At 43.1% G+C, this 18,691-nt stretch overlaps 1 protein-coding gene across 3 annotated transcripts; it reads left to right on the top strand.

Moving 5' to 3' along the window:
• The first annotated feature begins 832 nt into the window (after positions 1 to 832).
• LOC143696602 (mucosa-associated lymphoid tissue lymphoma translocation protein 1-like) lies at positions 833 to 18,476 on the top strand. 3 transcript variants are annotated; one of them, XM_077193186.1, is made up of 18 exons: positions 833 to 1,004; positions 1,771 to 1,937; positions 2,849 to 2,970; positions 3,357 to 3,507; positions 3,630 to 3,808; positions 4,055 to 4,151; positions 4,781 to 4,813; positions 5,900 to 5,926; positions 6,985 to 7,017; positions 7,874 to 8,077; positions 9,021 to 9,050; positions 11,105 to 11,282; positions 12,436 to 12,510; positions 12,897 to 13,024; positions 14,577 to 14,726; positions 15,438 to 15,595; positions 15,799 to 15,924; positions 16,666 to 18,476. In XM_077193186.1, the coding sequence occupies exons 1-18, from the start codon at positions 853 to 855 to the stop codon at positions 17,128 to 17,130; spliced, it is 2,475 nt and encodes an 824-aa protein (XP_077049301.1). In that variant the 5' UTR covers positions 833 to 852; the 3' UTR covers positions 17,131 to 18,476. The 3 variants fall into 3 exon arrangements, with proteins under 3 accessions (XP_077049301.1, XP_077049303.1, XP_077049302.1); XM_077193188.1 differs by lacking the exon at positions 4,781 to 4,813; XM_077193187.1 differs by lacking the exon at positions 9,021 to 9,050.
• The last annotated feature ends 215 nt before the right edge of the window (positions 18,477 to 18,691 follow it).

Raw genomic sequence — 18,691 nt, 5'->3', positions numbered from 1 at the left:
GATGTCAACAGGCCACACCTGCAGCCAATAAGAAGAGTGTTATAAAAGAGTGGATTAGTGAGAGCTAGTTGGCTACTGTAAGGGTAAGGAAGAGTTAGTGCTTAGAGGAGCTGCCTACAAGAAACATCAAGGAGGTATGAAACTCTAGCAATATGCAACCCTTGTAATGATAATAGAACCTTTGTACTATAATTATAATGATAATAGAACCTTTGTACTATAATGACAACAGAGAGGTGAGAATTCACCTCAGATCACCTGTCCATTTGCAGTGATGACCATCACTCATGGGAATAGCTCCTTGGGAGGCTTTTCCCGAGCAGCCCCTCTTCTCCCTCCCTAAGGATGCAAGGTGCCTTACACTGCGTGCTTCAACGGTGGCAGTAGGCTGGACAAAGTTGTAACAATGAGGAGAGTCCATAGTCGTGCTGGTTGCAGTTGAACAAAGCTGTTTCTGCTCAAAGCAGACCCCTGCCCGCAGTGTCCTGTGGGCCTTGTCTGGTTTACGCCCCAGGCCCGGCTCTAAAGCCACGTTCGATCTTCTCAGTACCAGCTGGGGACCCTGCAGGAGGTCTCGCCCTTGAAGTCGGATACTCGACATTCACATTTCAACATAGGTACAATCGCACCCCTTCTGTTTCCTCTCGGTGTCCGACGGGACGCCCCCTCAGGGCGCGGTGCCCCCTCAGGGCTGGGCCCCCTCAGGCGCGGTGCCCCCTCAGGGCTGGGCCCCCTCAGGCGCGGTGCCCGTGCTCCCCGCAGCCGGAGCCCGCTCACCGCCCCGTCCCGCGCTGCCCGCACTCCCCACGCGGCGCTTCCTTCCGGGCGGCAGCACCGCCCCGGCGAGCAGCCATGGAGAGCGGCGCGGCGGGGCCGCTGCCCCTGAGCCGACTGGCCGGGCCGCTGCTCCGCAGGCTCAGCGAGCTGCTGGACCGCGCGGCGCCCGGCAAGGGCTGGCGGGAGCTGGCGCAGCGCGCGGGGAGCCGCGGCACGGTGCGGCTGAGGTGAGCGCGGGCGGCGGCGGGGCGCGTTTATCTCTCTAATCCCCTAAAACACTGAAAGTCCGCTCGGTAAGTGAAGGTATCACCACATAGTGAAGGTATCTCGCCCCCAGGTTTGCGTGGCACTGTGATTTAAGGAAGGAAACGTTGATGAATCTCTTTAGTGGAAATACGTAACCTTGTATTCTCTTTAGGTAGCTGTTATTATTTCTTTATTTGTGTTGATTGAATCGGCTATAATTGAAAGTGTGTGATGACAACGACACCAAAGTTGAATCCATAAAGTTTCAGACACAGTTACCTACACTGCACAGTCGGTGTGTTAGGCTGGGCTCCAGCAGTCGCTTGTTTACCACAACTTTAAAATCAGTTTCCTGTACTTTGAAGTCAAGAGTCTGACTCACTCTCTACGGCTTCTGAATTAGGCTCATGGAAATAAAAGGTGCTGTACTACTTTTTCTGCTGACACTTTAAAAGTGAAAAATAGAAGGTTTCTTAATACATTTGCTGAGCATTGTGAGGTATATGCATCTCTTTTACTATCCAACTCACTAATACTAGTTTCTGTCTGTGGAGGTGTCACTGAATAACATCTGAACTCCTGAAACTTGAAGAAAATGCTGCAAATATGTCCAAATCAGCTAGGAATTTCCCATCTCTATTTTTAAAAATCTTTTTATTTATCTACGAGTGATTGTTTACCCAGGTCCTTTCTGAGAAAAAGGTATTGAGAAGGTGTGTGCCGTGTCTTTCTCCCATTATTCCACAGCCCTCTGGACTTGGAGCAGTGCTCCCTCCAGGTGCTGGAGCCCGAAGGCAGTCCCAGCTGGAGTCTCCTGAAGCTGCTGGGGGATCGGGGCTGCACTGTGGTGGAGCTGGCGGAGTCCCTGCAGGCCCTGGAGCACACAGAGGCTCTCCAGTGTCTCAGCCATTCAGGTCAGCTCTGGGCTGTGCTTTCACTGCAGCCCTGGATTTTAGAGTGGCAACACTCAAGGTTGTAGCCCTCTAAAGTAACCAAAAACATATTTAGTGCTTGGATTCTGGTAGTTGGAATCCAGATGATTACCGAGGTTATTGGCTGATCTGATTCTGAGGTCAAATGTGAGCCAAGCCTTCATGCAGTGTTGTTGAAGACTTGGACTTGGCTGGGTGCTGTCATTCAGTTTACTGACTGGGCTTTGGTCTCCAGTGGATTTGGTTTTGGGACCATCCTGTAGCAAGATCTGGAATGGTTTAGGTTGAGAAAATAACTGCATCATATTGGAGTGGTGTTAGAGTTGCTCTCCTGGCAGTTAAGCTTTGAAGTAGAAAATTTGACCTTGCAGAAAACCCCAGCCCTGTGTTCTGCAGGACTCAGAGGCATAAAGCTGAAACCAAAGATTCAGCTCATAAGAGTGCATAAGGAATAGCAGGAAAATGTGCTCTGTTGGACTTAAACTCTGACTGCTTTGATTCCCTCAGGCTGGGCCTTAATTTGAACAGCTAAAAGAAATTGTTGGGAGTGAGCAAACATTTAAAACTGAGAATATCTTTCCAAAAAGGGATCTGTGATACCATGAGACATATTATTTCCTTTAAAATACATGAATTATTTACTTTAAATCTTTTATGAGCTCCATTGAGTACTGATCAATTTGAGCATGGATTTTGTGTAGTGGAAGACAATTTTGAATGTCCTACAGTAATATAACTAACTGGAACTGTGTGTATACACAGTACAAACAAATTGTTTTCAAGTATATTTAATGGCAGAAGTCTTCTGTGCTCCAAGGGCAATTTAAATGCAAATATAAATTATGGACTTGTATTTCTTCATAATTTTCCTATGTGTAAATTTTGTCTTAAAGGTGTAAAGATCGTTGTACAGCCAGACTCTCAAGCAGTGCTCTCTGGTCAGGTTGTCAAGTTGTGCTGCTGGGCAACAGGACACCCGTTTGTGCAATACCAGTGGTTCAAGCAGGAAAGAGAGGTAAGAGTTCATAGAGAATACAGTGGTTTTAAATAGTGAAAATAAAATGATTTTGGATTGTCCTTTTTTTAAGACTCTTATTCACAATGAGAGAAGATTGCTGTATATACTTATAAAGTTTAAGAAATGCTGGATGATCCTACAAACATGCTAAAACAAAACCATGATTCCTTGTGTTCACACCACTTCATTCCTGGGGGCTGTGAATGTGGAATGGGGCAGAAAGGAAGCTGTAAGTTCAGTTGTCTCAGCCTACCAGTAAGTTTCGAGTAAGTGAAGGAGTTGAGGATGGTGTTAAGGACTTGGAAATAAATATTATAATGCTTGATCCTGGTTAAGATTAAACCAATTGAAATTGAAGGATTTTTGGTTCACCTGTGATGCAGGTTCCGCACGGTAATTCTCCAGAACTGGTTTTGAGTCCAGTGAGTGTAGAGGATTCTGGCTTTTACATCTGCCGAGTGAACAGTGAATCTTCTTTCACGTTCAGTCGGTGGGCGCGCCTTGAAGTTTGTGAGCTTCAGGATCCGCCTCATGGTGAGTGGCACAAACACCTTCTGAAAGTGCCTTCCTGCTTCCTCAAGGCACTTGGGTCCCTGTTGCTGTGCTTAGGTTGTTTCACACTTCCTTTTCTTGTTACTTCCTTTTCCTTTTTTAAGGGCTCTTAACAGGTTTGCCTGAAAACAAGTTGTGCATTTGTAATCAGCCTCAGCCACAAAACTTGACAGTGGGGGATGCTTTGGTACTAGAATGTGGAGCTGTTGGAAACCCAATTCCTCATTACCAATGGTTCAGAAATGGATTTCCTTTGGCAAATGGGAGCAAAAATGTCTACACAGTAAGTTACTGCAATGGGTCACACTTGGGAGCTGATGTTAAGCACTTTGAGCTTACCACAGAAAGTTCCCTTGAAGAAAAAAATTTCTCCAGAACCTTGGTAACTTCTGATGAAGTGCTCACTTGGAAGTGCTGCTTTTAGTTTTTTACCTCTTTTTTGCCTGTGGGGCTTAGATGCAAGGCTTAAATACCTGATGCAGGCATTTTTTGGAGGTCTGTTGGGATGATTGTGGTGATGCTTGCATAGGTAACGTACGTGGATGTGGGACATCAAGGAACATACTGGTGTCATGTATTCAATGACCAGGAGGACGAAGACAGCAAGAAAGTAGAAGTCATTATAGGTAAGGAGTTCTTCTCTTTCATACAGGTCAGCTCCTTTGTCCATTTCTTCCACATCGCTAAAATTTATTTTTGAAGCTTTCAGTATTAAGACAAGCACATGCCTTCTATATTTTTAATTTATCCATTTGTTAAAATACTTGTGCTTGCATCCAGCAAATGGCATTTTAGAGTTTTGGGGTATTATGGTAACCAGCACAGAATTGCTGTCCCTTTTTGGCCCTGCCAGCACGTATGTGGCTTGTTAGCAGATTGCTAGCTGATTTATGCTTTTTGACAACTAAAAACCACTTTAACCCTTGCTGGGGATACGAACTCTGTTACATGGAGTCCTTCAGCAATCAGGAGAGGTGAGATTGTTCATTTCAAGTAGAATGAATGAATTTCAGTGCCTGTGTATTTGCAGTGAATTGAAGAGGACTTCCTCACCACCTAAGAAATACCCTAGTGTAGTACTCCTGAGTTTCAGGAATCATTACTGTACAGTGTTATGGGCAATGCAAGTTTACACTGCTGTAAAGTGAGCCACATTGCACAGCAGCTTGACAGTGCCCTTTGTCTTCCACCTTGTGTGCTAACTCTCATAACTGAGAGCTCATCTTCCAATTTTTTCCCCTCCTTAAAACACAAGGAAGGAAAGCTGTAGCAGTGGAGTGCACAGAAGGTAATGTAAACCTCTAATTTTAGTTTTAAAAATTGGTGATGGGAGTGACAGGTTGTTGAGTGTGTTGCTGAAAGGCATGTGTGGGTTTTTGGGCAAACCTGGGTTTAAAACACTGATGGATGATGCAGCAGTCCTTCTGCATGTGCTTCTCTCTTCTTTGCCTGGACACCATGATCTAGATCACACAGGAGAAAAAACAGGCTACTTCCTTCTTTTGTGGTATTCAAGTGATCTGGAGATTGCTTTGGTGGGGCTCGGGAGGCAACATCCTAGCAAGAAAATCTGGAGATACGGCAGGAACCTGGGTGATCTTAGAGAGCTGGCTAGGGCTAGTTCCAATGCCAGCTCCATGTCTGCAGAAGTGTTTCTAGCAACTTCCTTAGGATGATTTCTGTCCTCCTCTGCATTGTTGCAACAGGGAGGAGAAGTGTATTGTGACCCAAATGTTGGTACCATCCCTCCCTGGACTGCTGAGTATCTCAGAGTCTGCAGTATCTGCAGCACAGGGAATTGGGTACAATGGTGTGAGGCTGCTCCCAGAGAGCACTGCTGCTTCAGAGATGCTCATTTTCTTTTCCCTGCTTTCCAGTGTCCAGAATAAAGAGGTGAAACCCCTGGTAGTTTAGGATGTTTGAAGATTGTGTCTGAAGTCTTTGTGAATACACATGGCTTCCCAAAATCAGATTTTTTGCTCAGGATGTTGCTTTTTCAGCAGCCCTTCAAACATCTGTTCTTCAGTGGGATGATTTTGATACCTTGTTCCTTTTCCCCTCAACCTACTTGCATGCCTGTGGGATTGAGGTGTCCTAACTGCACCCCCCTTTGTTTTTACATTTACTGTACTGCAATGCTGTGTCTATCTAGCACAGCTTAATGTATTGCTGTAGGATTTTCTCTTCTCTTTGTGTGGAATAAACACAAAAGGTTTCATTTACACAAATGCAAAGTCAAAAGTATTTTAGAAATGTAGTTTGTTTTCTGTGTTCAGCTGTGTTTAATAATGGCATGGCACTTATGTTTTTACTAATAAAATGGGGTTTCTACTTCTTGTTTAAACTATTATTTTATTGGTGTTTTCCTTCACAGAAGATTTAAGTGATCTTCAGGAATCAGGTAAGTGATAAGTTTTGAAAAAAATTTAACTTGGCATCTTCATTTTATGTTACACTGAAGGCTTGCTGGGTTGCAGTATGAACTTTACAGTATTTGGATGTACCTGTAACTGAGAATTGAATAGGAGCTGGTATCACCTTAAGAGCAGCACAGCTTTCTAGTTCCAAGAGATTGAACTTGAAGCATATAGAGAATCATAGGGGTGCTGTTTGTAAAATAGCCCAAGGCTGCACATATACATACGCAGATACAAAGGGAATTATCTTTATTATCTGGGGTTTCTTAGGACACTCAGTTTTAGCGCATTGCTGCTTTCTCAGATAATTAAAGTGAAAAAGATCTGAGGTGTCTGGCTATCGCTCATGTTGAGTGGCATATTTCTTCCAGTCATGTTGGAGTCAGCCAATGTGATTTGAAGCCTGTTAGGTGGTTAGTGTAGAAGTGTAGCTCCAGAGGGGATTATTCCTGATACAGTTTTCCCAAAACCTCAACTCCCAAAGATAGTTTCCTGGGTTAGATATCAAATATGTTTGTTTGCCCAGCCTCAGTTTCAACCACTGAAGGGCTTCTCTGTCATGTTATCCAGGTGAGCCACTTTGGCACACTGCTTACTGTTTCTCTTGGGACAGCACTGGCTTTGCCACCCCTCTGTGAAGTACAGAATAAAATAATTTTCCCATTCAGATGGGAATCCCTGCAAAGCGTCTTCCACCTTGCATGTTGCATTTTGTTTGGAGAGGATGACCTGGTCAGATGTCACTGAAAATGCCAATGTGCAGTTTGTGAGATTCAGCATCTATTCTTTCTTAATCTATAGAATTAGCTATTCACATCTTGTCAGGATTGTTTGCTGGAAGAGGGTAAAGGAAATCATCTAAACAAAAACAACAATACCAACAAAACACCCCCAAACCCCACCAAAAACAAAGTGGACTTTTTCTTGCATTAAACTAGCAAAGTGTTAGAGAAAGCAGTGCCACTAGACTGTGGCTGTGGGGAAGATGCAGTTCATTTTCTGTAGTCACTGACTCGCTGCTCTTTTCTTCTATTTCAAACAGAGCCACAAGAAGAATCAAGTCACAGACCTGTGGGTAAGTAGTTTTGTACTGAAATGACTGTCTGCATTTGACATGTAGGATGCAGATTTTGCTGCTCCTGAGTATTGCTGCTACTGACACTGCCAGTGCAAGACCCATGGGACAAATAGAGAGCTCCAGGGAGGGAGATCTGTGGATATTTGTGTAGTCCTTTTAGAATGCTTGTTTGCCGTTTCAGGAGTAAACTGTGCCAAGGGCACCCGTGTTTTTAGTGACCCTGTGAAGTGTTTGCAGCTTCTCATAGGGGCTGTTTCAGTTTACTGCTTCAGATTCCTTAGCCACTGCCGTAGCCAGTGTGTTCCTGCATTCCCTTGAACCCTTGGAGCCAGTGCTATTGGGATGATGTGATAGGAAGCACTGCTATCCTGTCTGCTAAGGAAATGCTGTCCTTGCAGCTCTCCCCGTTCTGTCCTGTGGATGCTTTGATCCTGAGCTGAAGCTCATAAAGAGATGGATAGCGCATATCACATGAAGAATAGTTGCTGGGTTTTTAAATCACATTCTTAAATTTGCACTGTAGACTTGAGTGGTCAGGCATGTTGTCCTGTTGATACTTAACCAGATGGAAAGGCTGCTGGCCTCTGTCAGAATTTTATGGCTCCTTCAGGTTCATTAGTGGGAGGGGGAGTGTAAGTGTTCCCCTCTCACGCAGGTGAGTTTTTTCCTTCAGGCTGAAAAGAGAGTTGAGCTGTGTTGTTGATGTGGGATGACTTGTAAAATCAGAGAAAATATTGTGCCTGAAGTGAGATTGATACCCTTTCCACTTTGGAAAACCTTAAATTTAAAGGCGTTGAATCCATGGAATATATAAATGTGACCTGGTGTTTTTTTTCTCTGTGTGTCTTGGCAGCCACAGACAAGGTGGCTCTCTTAATAGGAAACATGAGCTACTGGAATCATCCCCAGCTCAAGGCTCCAATGGTAGATGTCTATGAATTGACCAGTTTGCTAAGGCAGCTGGATTTCAAAGTTGTATCTTTGCTGGATCTTACCGAGTCTGAGATGCGAAATGCAGTGGATGAATTTTTACTTCTCCTGGACGAAGGAGTTTATGGTAAGGACACGTAAATCCCTTCTGAAGTAGATCCATTTTGTATGTATCGAGTAGCAAACATCTGGTATTTGCCTTGGCTAAACAACCTTCAGGGTAAATACGATGTATGTAGAACCGGAAGAATAAGTTAAAGGCACCCACCAGCATATCCTGACTTTGGTTAAAATGCTATTGTTCCTTTATTTTTAGACCAGATCAGATGTTTGAGCTTCATTCTTTAACCACACCTAAAACTGCAGTGCAGGCTTTTATTTTGTTTGATAGTACTTGCTTGCTTAGATTTGATTTTGGGGCACAGAACACAAGACAGAAGTGAGGGGAAAGCATGATGGAATTGATGTATGGAGCAAAAGCCTTGCATGGAAAAAGCCAAGAGTGATCTGGTTTGGAGTGTAAGAAAAGTTCTTACGTTTTCTGCTGACTAACATTATTTTGTCTTTTTTCTAAGATTGTATTGTCTAAGATTGTATAGAAAACTCCTGAAAATATTTAGGACAGAGAGCAGAATGTTTTCCCAGGTCCCTATTTATTGGATTGCAGAATTCCTGTAGTAAAAATCCTTTTGAGAAAACATTATTTGATCCCTTTTTGGAACACAAGGTCAGCTTATTTCTTAGCATGATTTTTTTTACGGATGTGTTACCTGATGCTCTCTCTGTGCAGAACTGCCTGCTCTGACATTTGGGCATTTATATCTGAGCCAAAACCTGCCTGACACGAAGCCTCAGTCTGGCAGGAACATGAGGCTTTTGAGAGCAGTTTGCTTTTATTATTCCCTGGGAAATAGATGGGCTTATCTATTTGGGTGAGCTTTGAGATTTTTGCACCTTCTCAATTTTTCTCCCTAATTGTGGACATGAATGTAGCAAATAAAGTACTGAAAGGCTTTAATTAATTTCTCAGCAGCACCATATGAAAGCTCTTACATGGCATATTTTTGCAGTTGTACTTTTCCAGCCAGTTGATACAAAAGGTAAGCAGAACAGTTTTTGGTGGTGTTTGGCAATAACTACTTCTGTTTAAAGGATTACTTTGTTCTTTCTGCATAGTGGCTATGAATGGCTTAAAGCCTGTAAAAGATGCTGTCAGTGCACAAATAGGTAACGATTTATTGCCTTTTCTAGTGGGCATAGCTTCAAATAGAAGAGGCATAATGACTACTGCTGTTTAGTCCCTGCTACATATAAACCTGATGCTTACTAGGTTGTGTAATTCTGGCTTACTGCCAGGAAAGTGGCATTTCAGATGCTGGTCCTTAAGAGCAGGAGTAGTAAACAAAGTGATGATGACTGTCTCCTCTGCTGTCTTAGTCTGTGCTGTTCTAAATGTAGGTTGCAATTAACATTGTATTCCACACAGGGTAAAAGCACAGACCCATGTGTTTGAAAGGCTAAAAATATTTAGGCTGCTTTCTTTTTAAATGAGAGGGACTGAGGGAGGGAGGGAGGCAGATATCAGTTAAATGCTGACGTCTCTGAGGAACTTGAGCCTACTTAAAATTGTTGTGTGTGTCTCTGTTGAGGCCCTCCAAATATGTTTACTCCACTTACCCCAGGTATGTGCAGATTTATTTCTGATCTTGAGCTCAACGTATTAACTGTTGCAGGTACTTGGCACATAGCACAGTCATCTGCCAAGGATAGAAAAGGAATGTAGTCAGTCAGTCCAATTACTTACAGAATATATGCCCAGATACATAGAATCTTAAATATAACCCTGATTAAGTCCAGATCTGAGCTCTGGAAATCACATGAAGACTTTCTTTTTAGCCTAAGGCCTAGACACAAGGTTATGCAGTTGCACTTTATACCATTTTTAGGTCTCTTGCAGCTCGCCAGGCTCAGGTAGCCCTCATATTTTCTTTCTTGTAGCTACGTGTACTGAAAAGGTGAAAACATCTAGCATGCCCACCTCCATGAGCTAGTATGTTAGGGTGAGGCTTATTTTGGGTTTTATCTGAATCTGCCAGTGTTGTAGTGACTTAAATTTTTCAGCAAATGTTAGTAAGAATAACAACATAAGAATATGGTATCTCCAGCCAGCATAAATTGTCAGATTTCTGTTGACTTTTATTCAGCTGAGCACTATACTCTAATTGCAGATCTGACCCACAGACTGCTTTGACTAGGTAAATAAAAATTCTTTTCAGAAGGTGGAATTAGCATCATTAAGGAAAACCAGCACTGGGAATAGGCAATAGGAAAATTCAATTAAATCATACAAGCCTCTGGTAACTGCATTTTATGACAGTAGAGATTATTGATTCTAAGATCATCTAATCTTCATGCAAATTTAAATGACTTTAATATTGGACATTTTTATTCATATAAGGAATGTCTAAGTCCTAGCTTGCAGTTCCCTTTCTCAGGGTTGAGAAAAACTTTCTTGTTTTATTGAAGATTCTAAATCTTAAAATGTTGTAGACTGTTGTGTAGTGACACATGAGGGACATGATGGCAGGATAATAATTTCTGGGTAGATAAGCATGCAAAGAGTTTGTTTAGTAGACCCAGAAGAGTCATGAGTCTGTGACTAGAAGATATAGCTGCAATCAACTGAACATGAGCTATTGGTAGTCGGTAATGAGGATGTGCTCTGGAGTCCTACCAAACTCTTTAGCATTATTTTTTTCTTCTGTCTATAAGCTGCAGACTTAGTGCTGCTCAGAGCTTTGTAATTGTACATGTGGAGAAGATGTTTTATGGTTGGCACATTTCCTTGTTCCTGTCTGTGAATTACACGTAACAGGCTGCCTCTGTTAGAGGTCATAGCTATTAGAGCATTTTAAGAGTATTTAACTTGGTGTGTTTATGCAAATGTCTAACTGATTCTCTTGCATGTGTGATTTTTGTGCTTCTTTTAATATATTGTGTTGGTGTATTGTGGAGTTGATGTAATTGTGGCTTGGAGTGGCTTCAGTGATCTGCCTGGCCCGCAGTCAGCGCTGTGCATGATGGTTTTGACTCATTTTGAAATGGACAGAAGTCTCTGATGCCCTGCTCACTGTCGCACCTCTTTTGAATTCAGGTTTGTTGTACTATGCTGGCCATGGCTATGAAAACTATGGGAACAGTTTCATGGTTCCTGTTGATGCCCCAAACCCCTACTGCTCAGCAAACTGCCTGTGCGTGCAGAACATCCTGCGGCTGATGCAGGAGAAGCGGACGGGACTCAACGTCTTCCTGCTGGACATGTGTCGCAAAAGGTACCTCCTGCACCCCCAGGAGCTGAGCTGCCCTCAGCTCTCTGGGCTCCTCACAGAAAGCTGGGCCTCCTGCACATGAGAAGTCTTTAGGCTGAAAATTCACTGTACTGCAAGGTCCATGGTTCTGAGGATTCACAGCCTGCACGTGAGTGCTTTTAGCATCAGTAGGATTCACCCAGAGACTTCTGCCCATGGCCTTGGATAGAGATGTGAACCTGGTGGTTAGACTTTGTCCCCATGGGTACATACCTGCCTCCTGATTTCAATGACATTTATTTCTTCTGCTGTTTTTTAGACATTAAAAACAGACTGATCAGATAAAAGTAAAATTTGGCATCTTAAAGAAGAAACAGGACCCTTTCCCCTGGGATCATTATCCATCTTCTTCATTACAGGGAGGAAGGAAAGCCCTGCGATCAAAGGCATGTTAACTTAGCAGAAGGGCTCAAGTGAAGTGCTTGTTTTAGAATTCCTGAGAGCCATGGATTTTGCTTCTATACTGAGGATGTTGTATCTTTATTTAGAGGTTAAAAAACAACTGATTTATGGGATTTTTCTACACAAAGTACTGTGTTCTTTCCATGTTGAGAAACTATTATGATCAATTGAACTTGCACTTGAAATCAGCTCTTCAGTCAGCACTTCTGGCAATTGGTCTCTGAGGAATGTCTCATAACAGAAAGTTGCTGGCACTTCAGTATCTGTGGAGCCTCCAGACTTCTTTGCTAATGAAATGCCCATGACCCAATTCAGCTTCGCAATCTGCTGTCCAAATAGAAAATCCATCTACATAAGCCTTGTACTAACAGGACCATGTTTGGTGGGGAAAAGTTTTAAAAAACATGCCATTTTTGAAATAACCTAAAATGGGTGGATATCAGAATTGTGTTTTGCAGAGATTGCAGCCAAACTCTACTGGTTACTACAACCTGCCCTTCTCTGGGTAATGCCTGGTGCCTCTGTCTTTACACTGCCCTCAGGCAGAGTGTTGATGGTGCTGACTTTTGTATTTGAGCAGTCAGGATCCATTACAGACTTGGAGGAGTGAAACAAATTACTGGTTCTGAACTCTCTCTGTTTTGTGTTTTGATTTTGTTACCATTACGAGTTCTCAAATTACTATTCTACTTTCTTGTGTTTCCATTTATTACAGAAATGAATACGATGACACGATTCTTATCTTGGATGCTCTGAAGGTTACGGCCAACATTGTTTTTGGATATGCAACGTAAGGAAGTTACTCTTCTGTGCCACGGAAATGACTGAGATTGTATAGCTGATCTTTTTCAGAATTGTGCTGGGGGCCAGTAACCTTGGTCACTTTTCAAGTGCAAAAACTGCTGAATAGAAGTAGTCAGGAGCTTAACTAAAATCATCAATAAGAAATTTAAGCTCCTCATATGAGCAGTTTGATGAACAGATCTAGTCTGTGATGTCATTTTTAAGAGAAACTTCCATCAGCTGCTTGCAAGGGGGCACAAAGAGCAGGTTGGCCTTGGACACAACTTGGTTTTCAAATTGTAGGGTTTCTTTCCCCATTCCCAGTATAATTTTACTCTTAATCCTGCAGGTTTTTCAGTGTTTTTTCCTTGACTGATGCTGATGATCTCACAGGTGCCAAGGAGCAGAAGCTTATGAAATTCAGCAGCTGGGGTTGGCCAATGGAATCTTCATGAAGTTCCTGAAGGACCGTTTGTTAGAAGACAAGAAGGTCACTGTTCTGCTTGATGAGGTTGCAGAAGGTGAACTCCAGCTCACTGCACTAACAGTCTCCTCAGTCTGCGTTACTGAAAACAACTTTGTTTCAGTGTCTTTCCTCTCATGGTGAATGTGTTACACAAATTAAATCTTTCTTCTTGTGCTTTGTTCAGATAGCAGATGCTACTGGGCGGCATATGAACAACATTCCTGATGCTCAGCTTCTTTAATAGTGTTCACTTTTATACTTTCCTCTTCAGTGAACCTTATTTGTTCTGAGTATCTTTCTGCATGGAGCTTTGAATTGTCCATCCGCAAAACTGCTCTTCTGTCATGTGGTGCCAGCTGCTTGTGGTATTCCAGTTGTTCGCATGTTCATTTAAACAATTAACATAATCCTACTTGCCTCAGGGTGCTATAGCAATGATAATGATTTGTTCTCTAAGTGCAGTAAAAAGAGCAGTGCACTGTGTTAATTTGCCTGGCTCAGTGATTGTATTTTTGATGGGAGAAGCACTGAAGTGAAAAGTGTGAAGGGAAAGCATGCTGCTTCTGTACAGACACCTGCTCCAAGCACAGAACAGTGTCAGACTGGTGTGTGCAGGTGCATCAGCCCAGCTCTGCCCTGGGGTTCAGCAGCCTGGGGCAGCTGCAGGTCACAGAGCTTTGTGTTCTGTTCAAGAGTGCAGGGAAAGATTGACTTGTCAGGCAGCGTGACAGGCACTGGGAGTATTCCCAGGTGCTGGGTGTCAGGGAGTACGCAGGTTCTGTGCAGACAGTGCCAGAGGAATGTTCCCATTAAGTGTTTCGTGGAAAAGGCTGTAGCGTGCTGGCTCCGTGGTTCTTGCTGTGCCTGTGCCACAAGAGTGCAGTGCTGGCTCATGGTCAGCTTGGTGGCTACTAGGTCCCCAAGCAGGTCCTTCCTTGCAGAGGTCCTTCCCTGCAGATCTGTGTCCCAGTGAGTCAGGGCCCTTCGTGGGCCTCTGCAAGGGATTACTCCTGCTTGGGAGCAGAACTTGGTGCTCCCTGTTACTGGACTTGATGACATTCCTCTCTGCTCAATTCCACAGCCTGTCCAGGACCCTCCAAGAGCAGTACAGTCTTGCGGGGGATCAGCCACTCCTCTCAGTTTTTAATCATCTGCAAACTTTCCAAGTTTTGTTCTCTCTCCTGACACATAGGTCATTAGTGATGCTGTTAAATAATCAATATTGGACCCTTGTACCTAAACCTAAAATATTCCCCTTGCCCCCAGTTCTTTACAATAATCTCCTCTAATGGCATTACTCACATTCTTGAAATTAGCCACTCTAATTAGGACCTTACCCAGTCAGAGCTGTGATGCTGCTTGGACTGGCTCTGAGGAACAGGGGACAATGTTGGCCAGGCTGCATGCAGCCCCTCGGGGCTCTGCAGAGCTGCTTTGGCCTTCAGGAAGGAAGAGCTGAGCAAGGAGTGCCTGTAAAACTGCAGCTCTTGATGGATGTGCTGGCTCTGCCATAACCACAGTAACCACGCATTGCAGGAAGGTACTTAATTCAGTTGGAATTGCAGCAGCATTGATCTTGAAAGAACCTCTCTGCGTCTTGTTTTTAGATATGGGCAAGTGTCCCCTCACCAAAGGCAAGCAAGCCCTGGAGATCCGCAGCAGCTTGTCAGAGAAAAGGGCATTAACTGATCCTGTTCAGCAAAGCACATCTTCTGCAGAGTGCCTGGCACGGAACCTGCAGTGGGCCAAGGCTCATGGTACAGTACAGTCTGCTTTCAGATGATCCTGCTGCCATGATGGGAGGAGGGAGGGCATGCACTACTGAGTGGAAATGGAAGAAATTCAAGGCTATAGCTACATTTTCATTACTATGTTCAGTTGGAAGGTTTTGGGTTGGGGTTTACCCCTACATGAGATAGTAATGAACCAAGGTGACATGTAGAATTCATGTATATTCAGTATATTTAAGACCTCTCAGACCCTGGAGGGGAGACTTATGGGTTGTCTGTCTTCTGGGACAGTCTCCCAGAACTGCTTGTCTAGCAGTGACATTTGTAAGATGTCACTGATCTCCTTCTAAAGTCATCACCTGAAATAGCCAGGTGAACTGTATAGTAAATGTGCATGATGAAAAGAAGTTTTCAATGCAGACAACTAAGAAAGCTAAAATAAGACTGAGATGAGTTCCAGGCTTCCTAGCCTTTTAAGAAGGCCAGTGGGGTTTAAGACCTGTTTTTACCTTTTTCACCTAAACCTGTTGGAGTACATCTTCAAATTTCTTTGACAGTTGGGGCAGAGGGTCAGGGATGGCATTTCTAAGACCTCTTGTCATATAGGAAGGCTCTCTCAGAGATGCAGATATTTATTTGATCCCAAGCACTTAATTCTTGTTTGTTAAATGATTGAAAAAGAAAAATGCATATGCTAAATTTATATATAGACTGTAACAATGTGTTATTTCTTGGCAGAGCTTCCAGAAAGTATGTCCCTTGAATTCCAGTGTGGTGTTCAGATTCAGTTGGGGTTTGCAGCTGAGTTCTCCAATGTCATGATAATCTATACACAGATAGTTAAGAAGCCCCCTGAAATCACAGCTTGCAGAGCCCACATCACAGACTTCCCACTCGTAAGTGCTTCCTGCTGCTGTCTCGTGGTCTTGCTCCACTGAAGTTGAAAATTTTCTGCTCCACCCATATCAAGTTGCATCTTGTATAATAAAATGGGTCTAAAATGCTCTAACTTCTCAAACTGAAAGAAATACTATTTTATGAACTACAAATTCTATATCATCAATTAAGTTTTTGTTTGGTTTTTTTTTTCTTGCAATAGGACTTGGATGTAGATCCTAAAGAGGCCAATAAAGGAACTCCTGAGGAAACTGGAAGCTATTTAGTATCAAAGGACCTTCCCAAACACTGCCTCTACACCAGGCTGAGTTCACTGCAAAAACTAAGGGTTAGTATATACTGTTCATTACGAATTTGCCCAGATAATTGACACTATTTATGTTGCTTTGCAGTTCTGTTGAGGGAGCTGTGTATTGTTAGCGTAGTAAGTTCTTTGGAGGGAAAGAATGGATAATAACACAGTTCAGCGACTTTAATTTTGGCTGAAAAGTAAAAGGCAGGGAATTGATGCATATGCAATCCTGAAACTGGTGTGCAAGGCCCTTTGTATTTTCCAGGCCCATGCTGAACTTGGCCAAGATGGTTATTTTTGTGCAGATCACCTATTGCATGCTCTGAGGGTGTTCCTATGCTTTTTAGGGGGAACATGTCCTGAAGCAGAGCTGCCTCTTACAAAGTCATTAGTAGGAGATGAAAGTGTTGTGTATCATCAGCCTGTGCTCCTGGGCACACAGTTTCTGGAAGGTTCTCTTCAGCAGACTGGGGCACTGCTAAGTGTCTCTGTATCTTTGTGTCATGAACATCTGTGCCAGACACAGCCTGGCATCTCTTCTTCAGTGCTTTTGGCAGTTGAGGTAACACAAGTGCTTCTGGAAATACAGACTGTTCAGTGAACAAGCAGTGACCAAAAGAGGACCTCAGGAAACAAGGCCTGCCCATTGTGTGTCTCTAGCTCGTAAAGAGGTCACTCTGCTTCTCCAGGAGACTGGAGCCTCTCCAAGGGTTTCCTGTAGTGTTTATTTGCAGAGGAAGTATAACTTTTTCTCTCCCCTTCTTTCTGCTTTTACAGGAACATTTAATCTTCACTGTTTGCTTGCACTATGAGTATTCAGGAATAGAAGATACAATGGATGAAAGAAAGGAGATTAATGTTGGGAAGCCCCTTATTGCTAAATTAGGGCTTCACCCTGGATTCAAAACCCAGAACTGTCTCCAGACATGTTGCATGCCTGGTTATCCTTTTCATAATCCAGTAGAATTGAGTCCAGAGGCAGCTGAATACTACATCCCTAGTCATTGCCAACCCAATTCCTCTCCAGGTGTTTACCATCCAAACTGTGCTTGCTCAAACAGCATCACACAACCAGAGGCATGTTCCTGCAATAGAACTGCCAGGATGTTGGCTCCAAGACACGAAGTACAGCATTACTCACCCACTGTGGAAAAGCAGAATGTACCAGTAGAGACCACTGATGATACTGTTGAACTGGAATTCTTGCTCTCTGACAGCCTGAGCTTCTCTGAACAGCAATAGCTGGGATATGTTTGGATAGACCAGAGTGGTATCCTTGAACAGAGGGGCTTCCACACTGCCTCTCCATCTTCTGGAGTTTGGAGACTTCTGGACAAGGCCCTGGAGAGTCTAGAGTAGGTGCCGGGAATGAGGTTGTGATGAAAATTTTTCATACCTTAAGAGACAAAACTGGACCAATAGATTTAGGAATGAAAAATGCATTCTTTCTAATTTTTTTTCACCTACTATTTGCTGTTTGGTACAGAGAAAAGTCTGAACTGCTCCAAGTTTCCTATGCTGTTCTTTGGCCATCATGCATTAGGATTGGTCACTGATGTTCCAGTGCCTGGGATGTAGCCAGAAAGCAGCTCTGACTGCATGCTCCTCTCTGACTGCCACATGTCCGGTGTCTGGCAGCATCTGAGAGGGCTAAGATCTGTACAAGGAACCCAAAACCTGAAGAGCCAGCAAATTGACATCACTTTTGTTTTTAAGAGAACCACAGATTATCAGAGGGAGCAAAGTCACAGAATCATACTGTGGTGGATTGTTTCTATTTTTTTTTTTTCTTTTACATAACACTCTTAAGATTTTTGCTGATCTGATACCTGATTCTTCATGTTCTGGAAGAACACTAACTGGAAAGATGAGGGCAAGTGCCTGCTCAGCAAGCAAGGTATTGTATGGTCAGTCTCACAGACATGCTGAGGGCTAAAACAAGAATCACAAGAAAAGTGATGTTTATTAGGTCATTAAAAGTCTTGATGCTTTGAAAATGCAAAAAATATTGGGGTGTAAGGAAACTAAAATCAAAGGGAGTTTTCTGACAGGGGTAGTAGCCTTTCCTGTACTGGTAACATTGAGAGGAAGAATTGCTTTAATTAAGATCCTCATCCTAAAAACAAGATAAGTGAATGTTATGGAGGCAGACAGGCCAGTTTCAATCTGCAGTGGAGAGTGCTGTGATCTGGTGGTCTGGCAATGTCCTGGTGTGGCCATAAAACTTTTGAGATGGGAATGTTAATGCTTCTTTAACTAAATCTGGTGATCTTCAGGTTGCTCTGTCCTGAAAGGTCAATATAGGTACATGGATATAGTTATTTCCAGGATGACAGCCATGCTTGAAGTAATCTGTACATGAGCTTGAATTTCTGTTTTCCTTCTGCAGGGTGTTAAGTAGCATCATACCTATTAATGAATGAGATCTACCTGCATTAACTATTCTGTGCAGTTGACTTCTAAATCAGATTATAGCTTGAGACATGGTCTAGGGGTGTACTACTTAGTTAATACTTTGTCACTTTCCTAGTTTGTATAAAAGCTTTTTATTTTTCTTACTGTGTAATAAATTGTTGTCCATAAAATTATGTACTATGTGCATATGTAATTGCTACATTCTTCTATGCCTTCCAGGCTGAAAAAGCCCAAAACTTTATTGAAACAAAACATGTAAGGAAAGAATTTCCTTTCCAGAAAAGAAGGGGAAATCTGAATCATGAGCTTCAGCTCAAGATATAGATCTGGGCCTCGGCTGATAGCCTTGCTCCTCGAAGCTCAACCCTTGCCTCTTGAGAGGTGCAAA

This window comes from Agelaius phoeniceus, chromosome W, assembly GCF_051311805.1.
Source record: "Agelaius phoeniceus isolate bAgePho1 chromosome W, bAgePho1.hap1, whole genome shotgun sequence".
Lineage (NCBI taxonomy): Eukaryota > Metazoa > Chordata > Aves > Passeriformes > Icteridae > Agelaius > Agelaius phoeniceus.
Note: the sequence above shows the minus strand (reverse complement) of the source record. Positions and strands in the feature narration are given on the sequence as shown.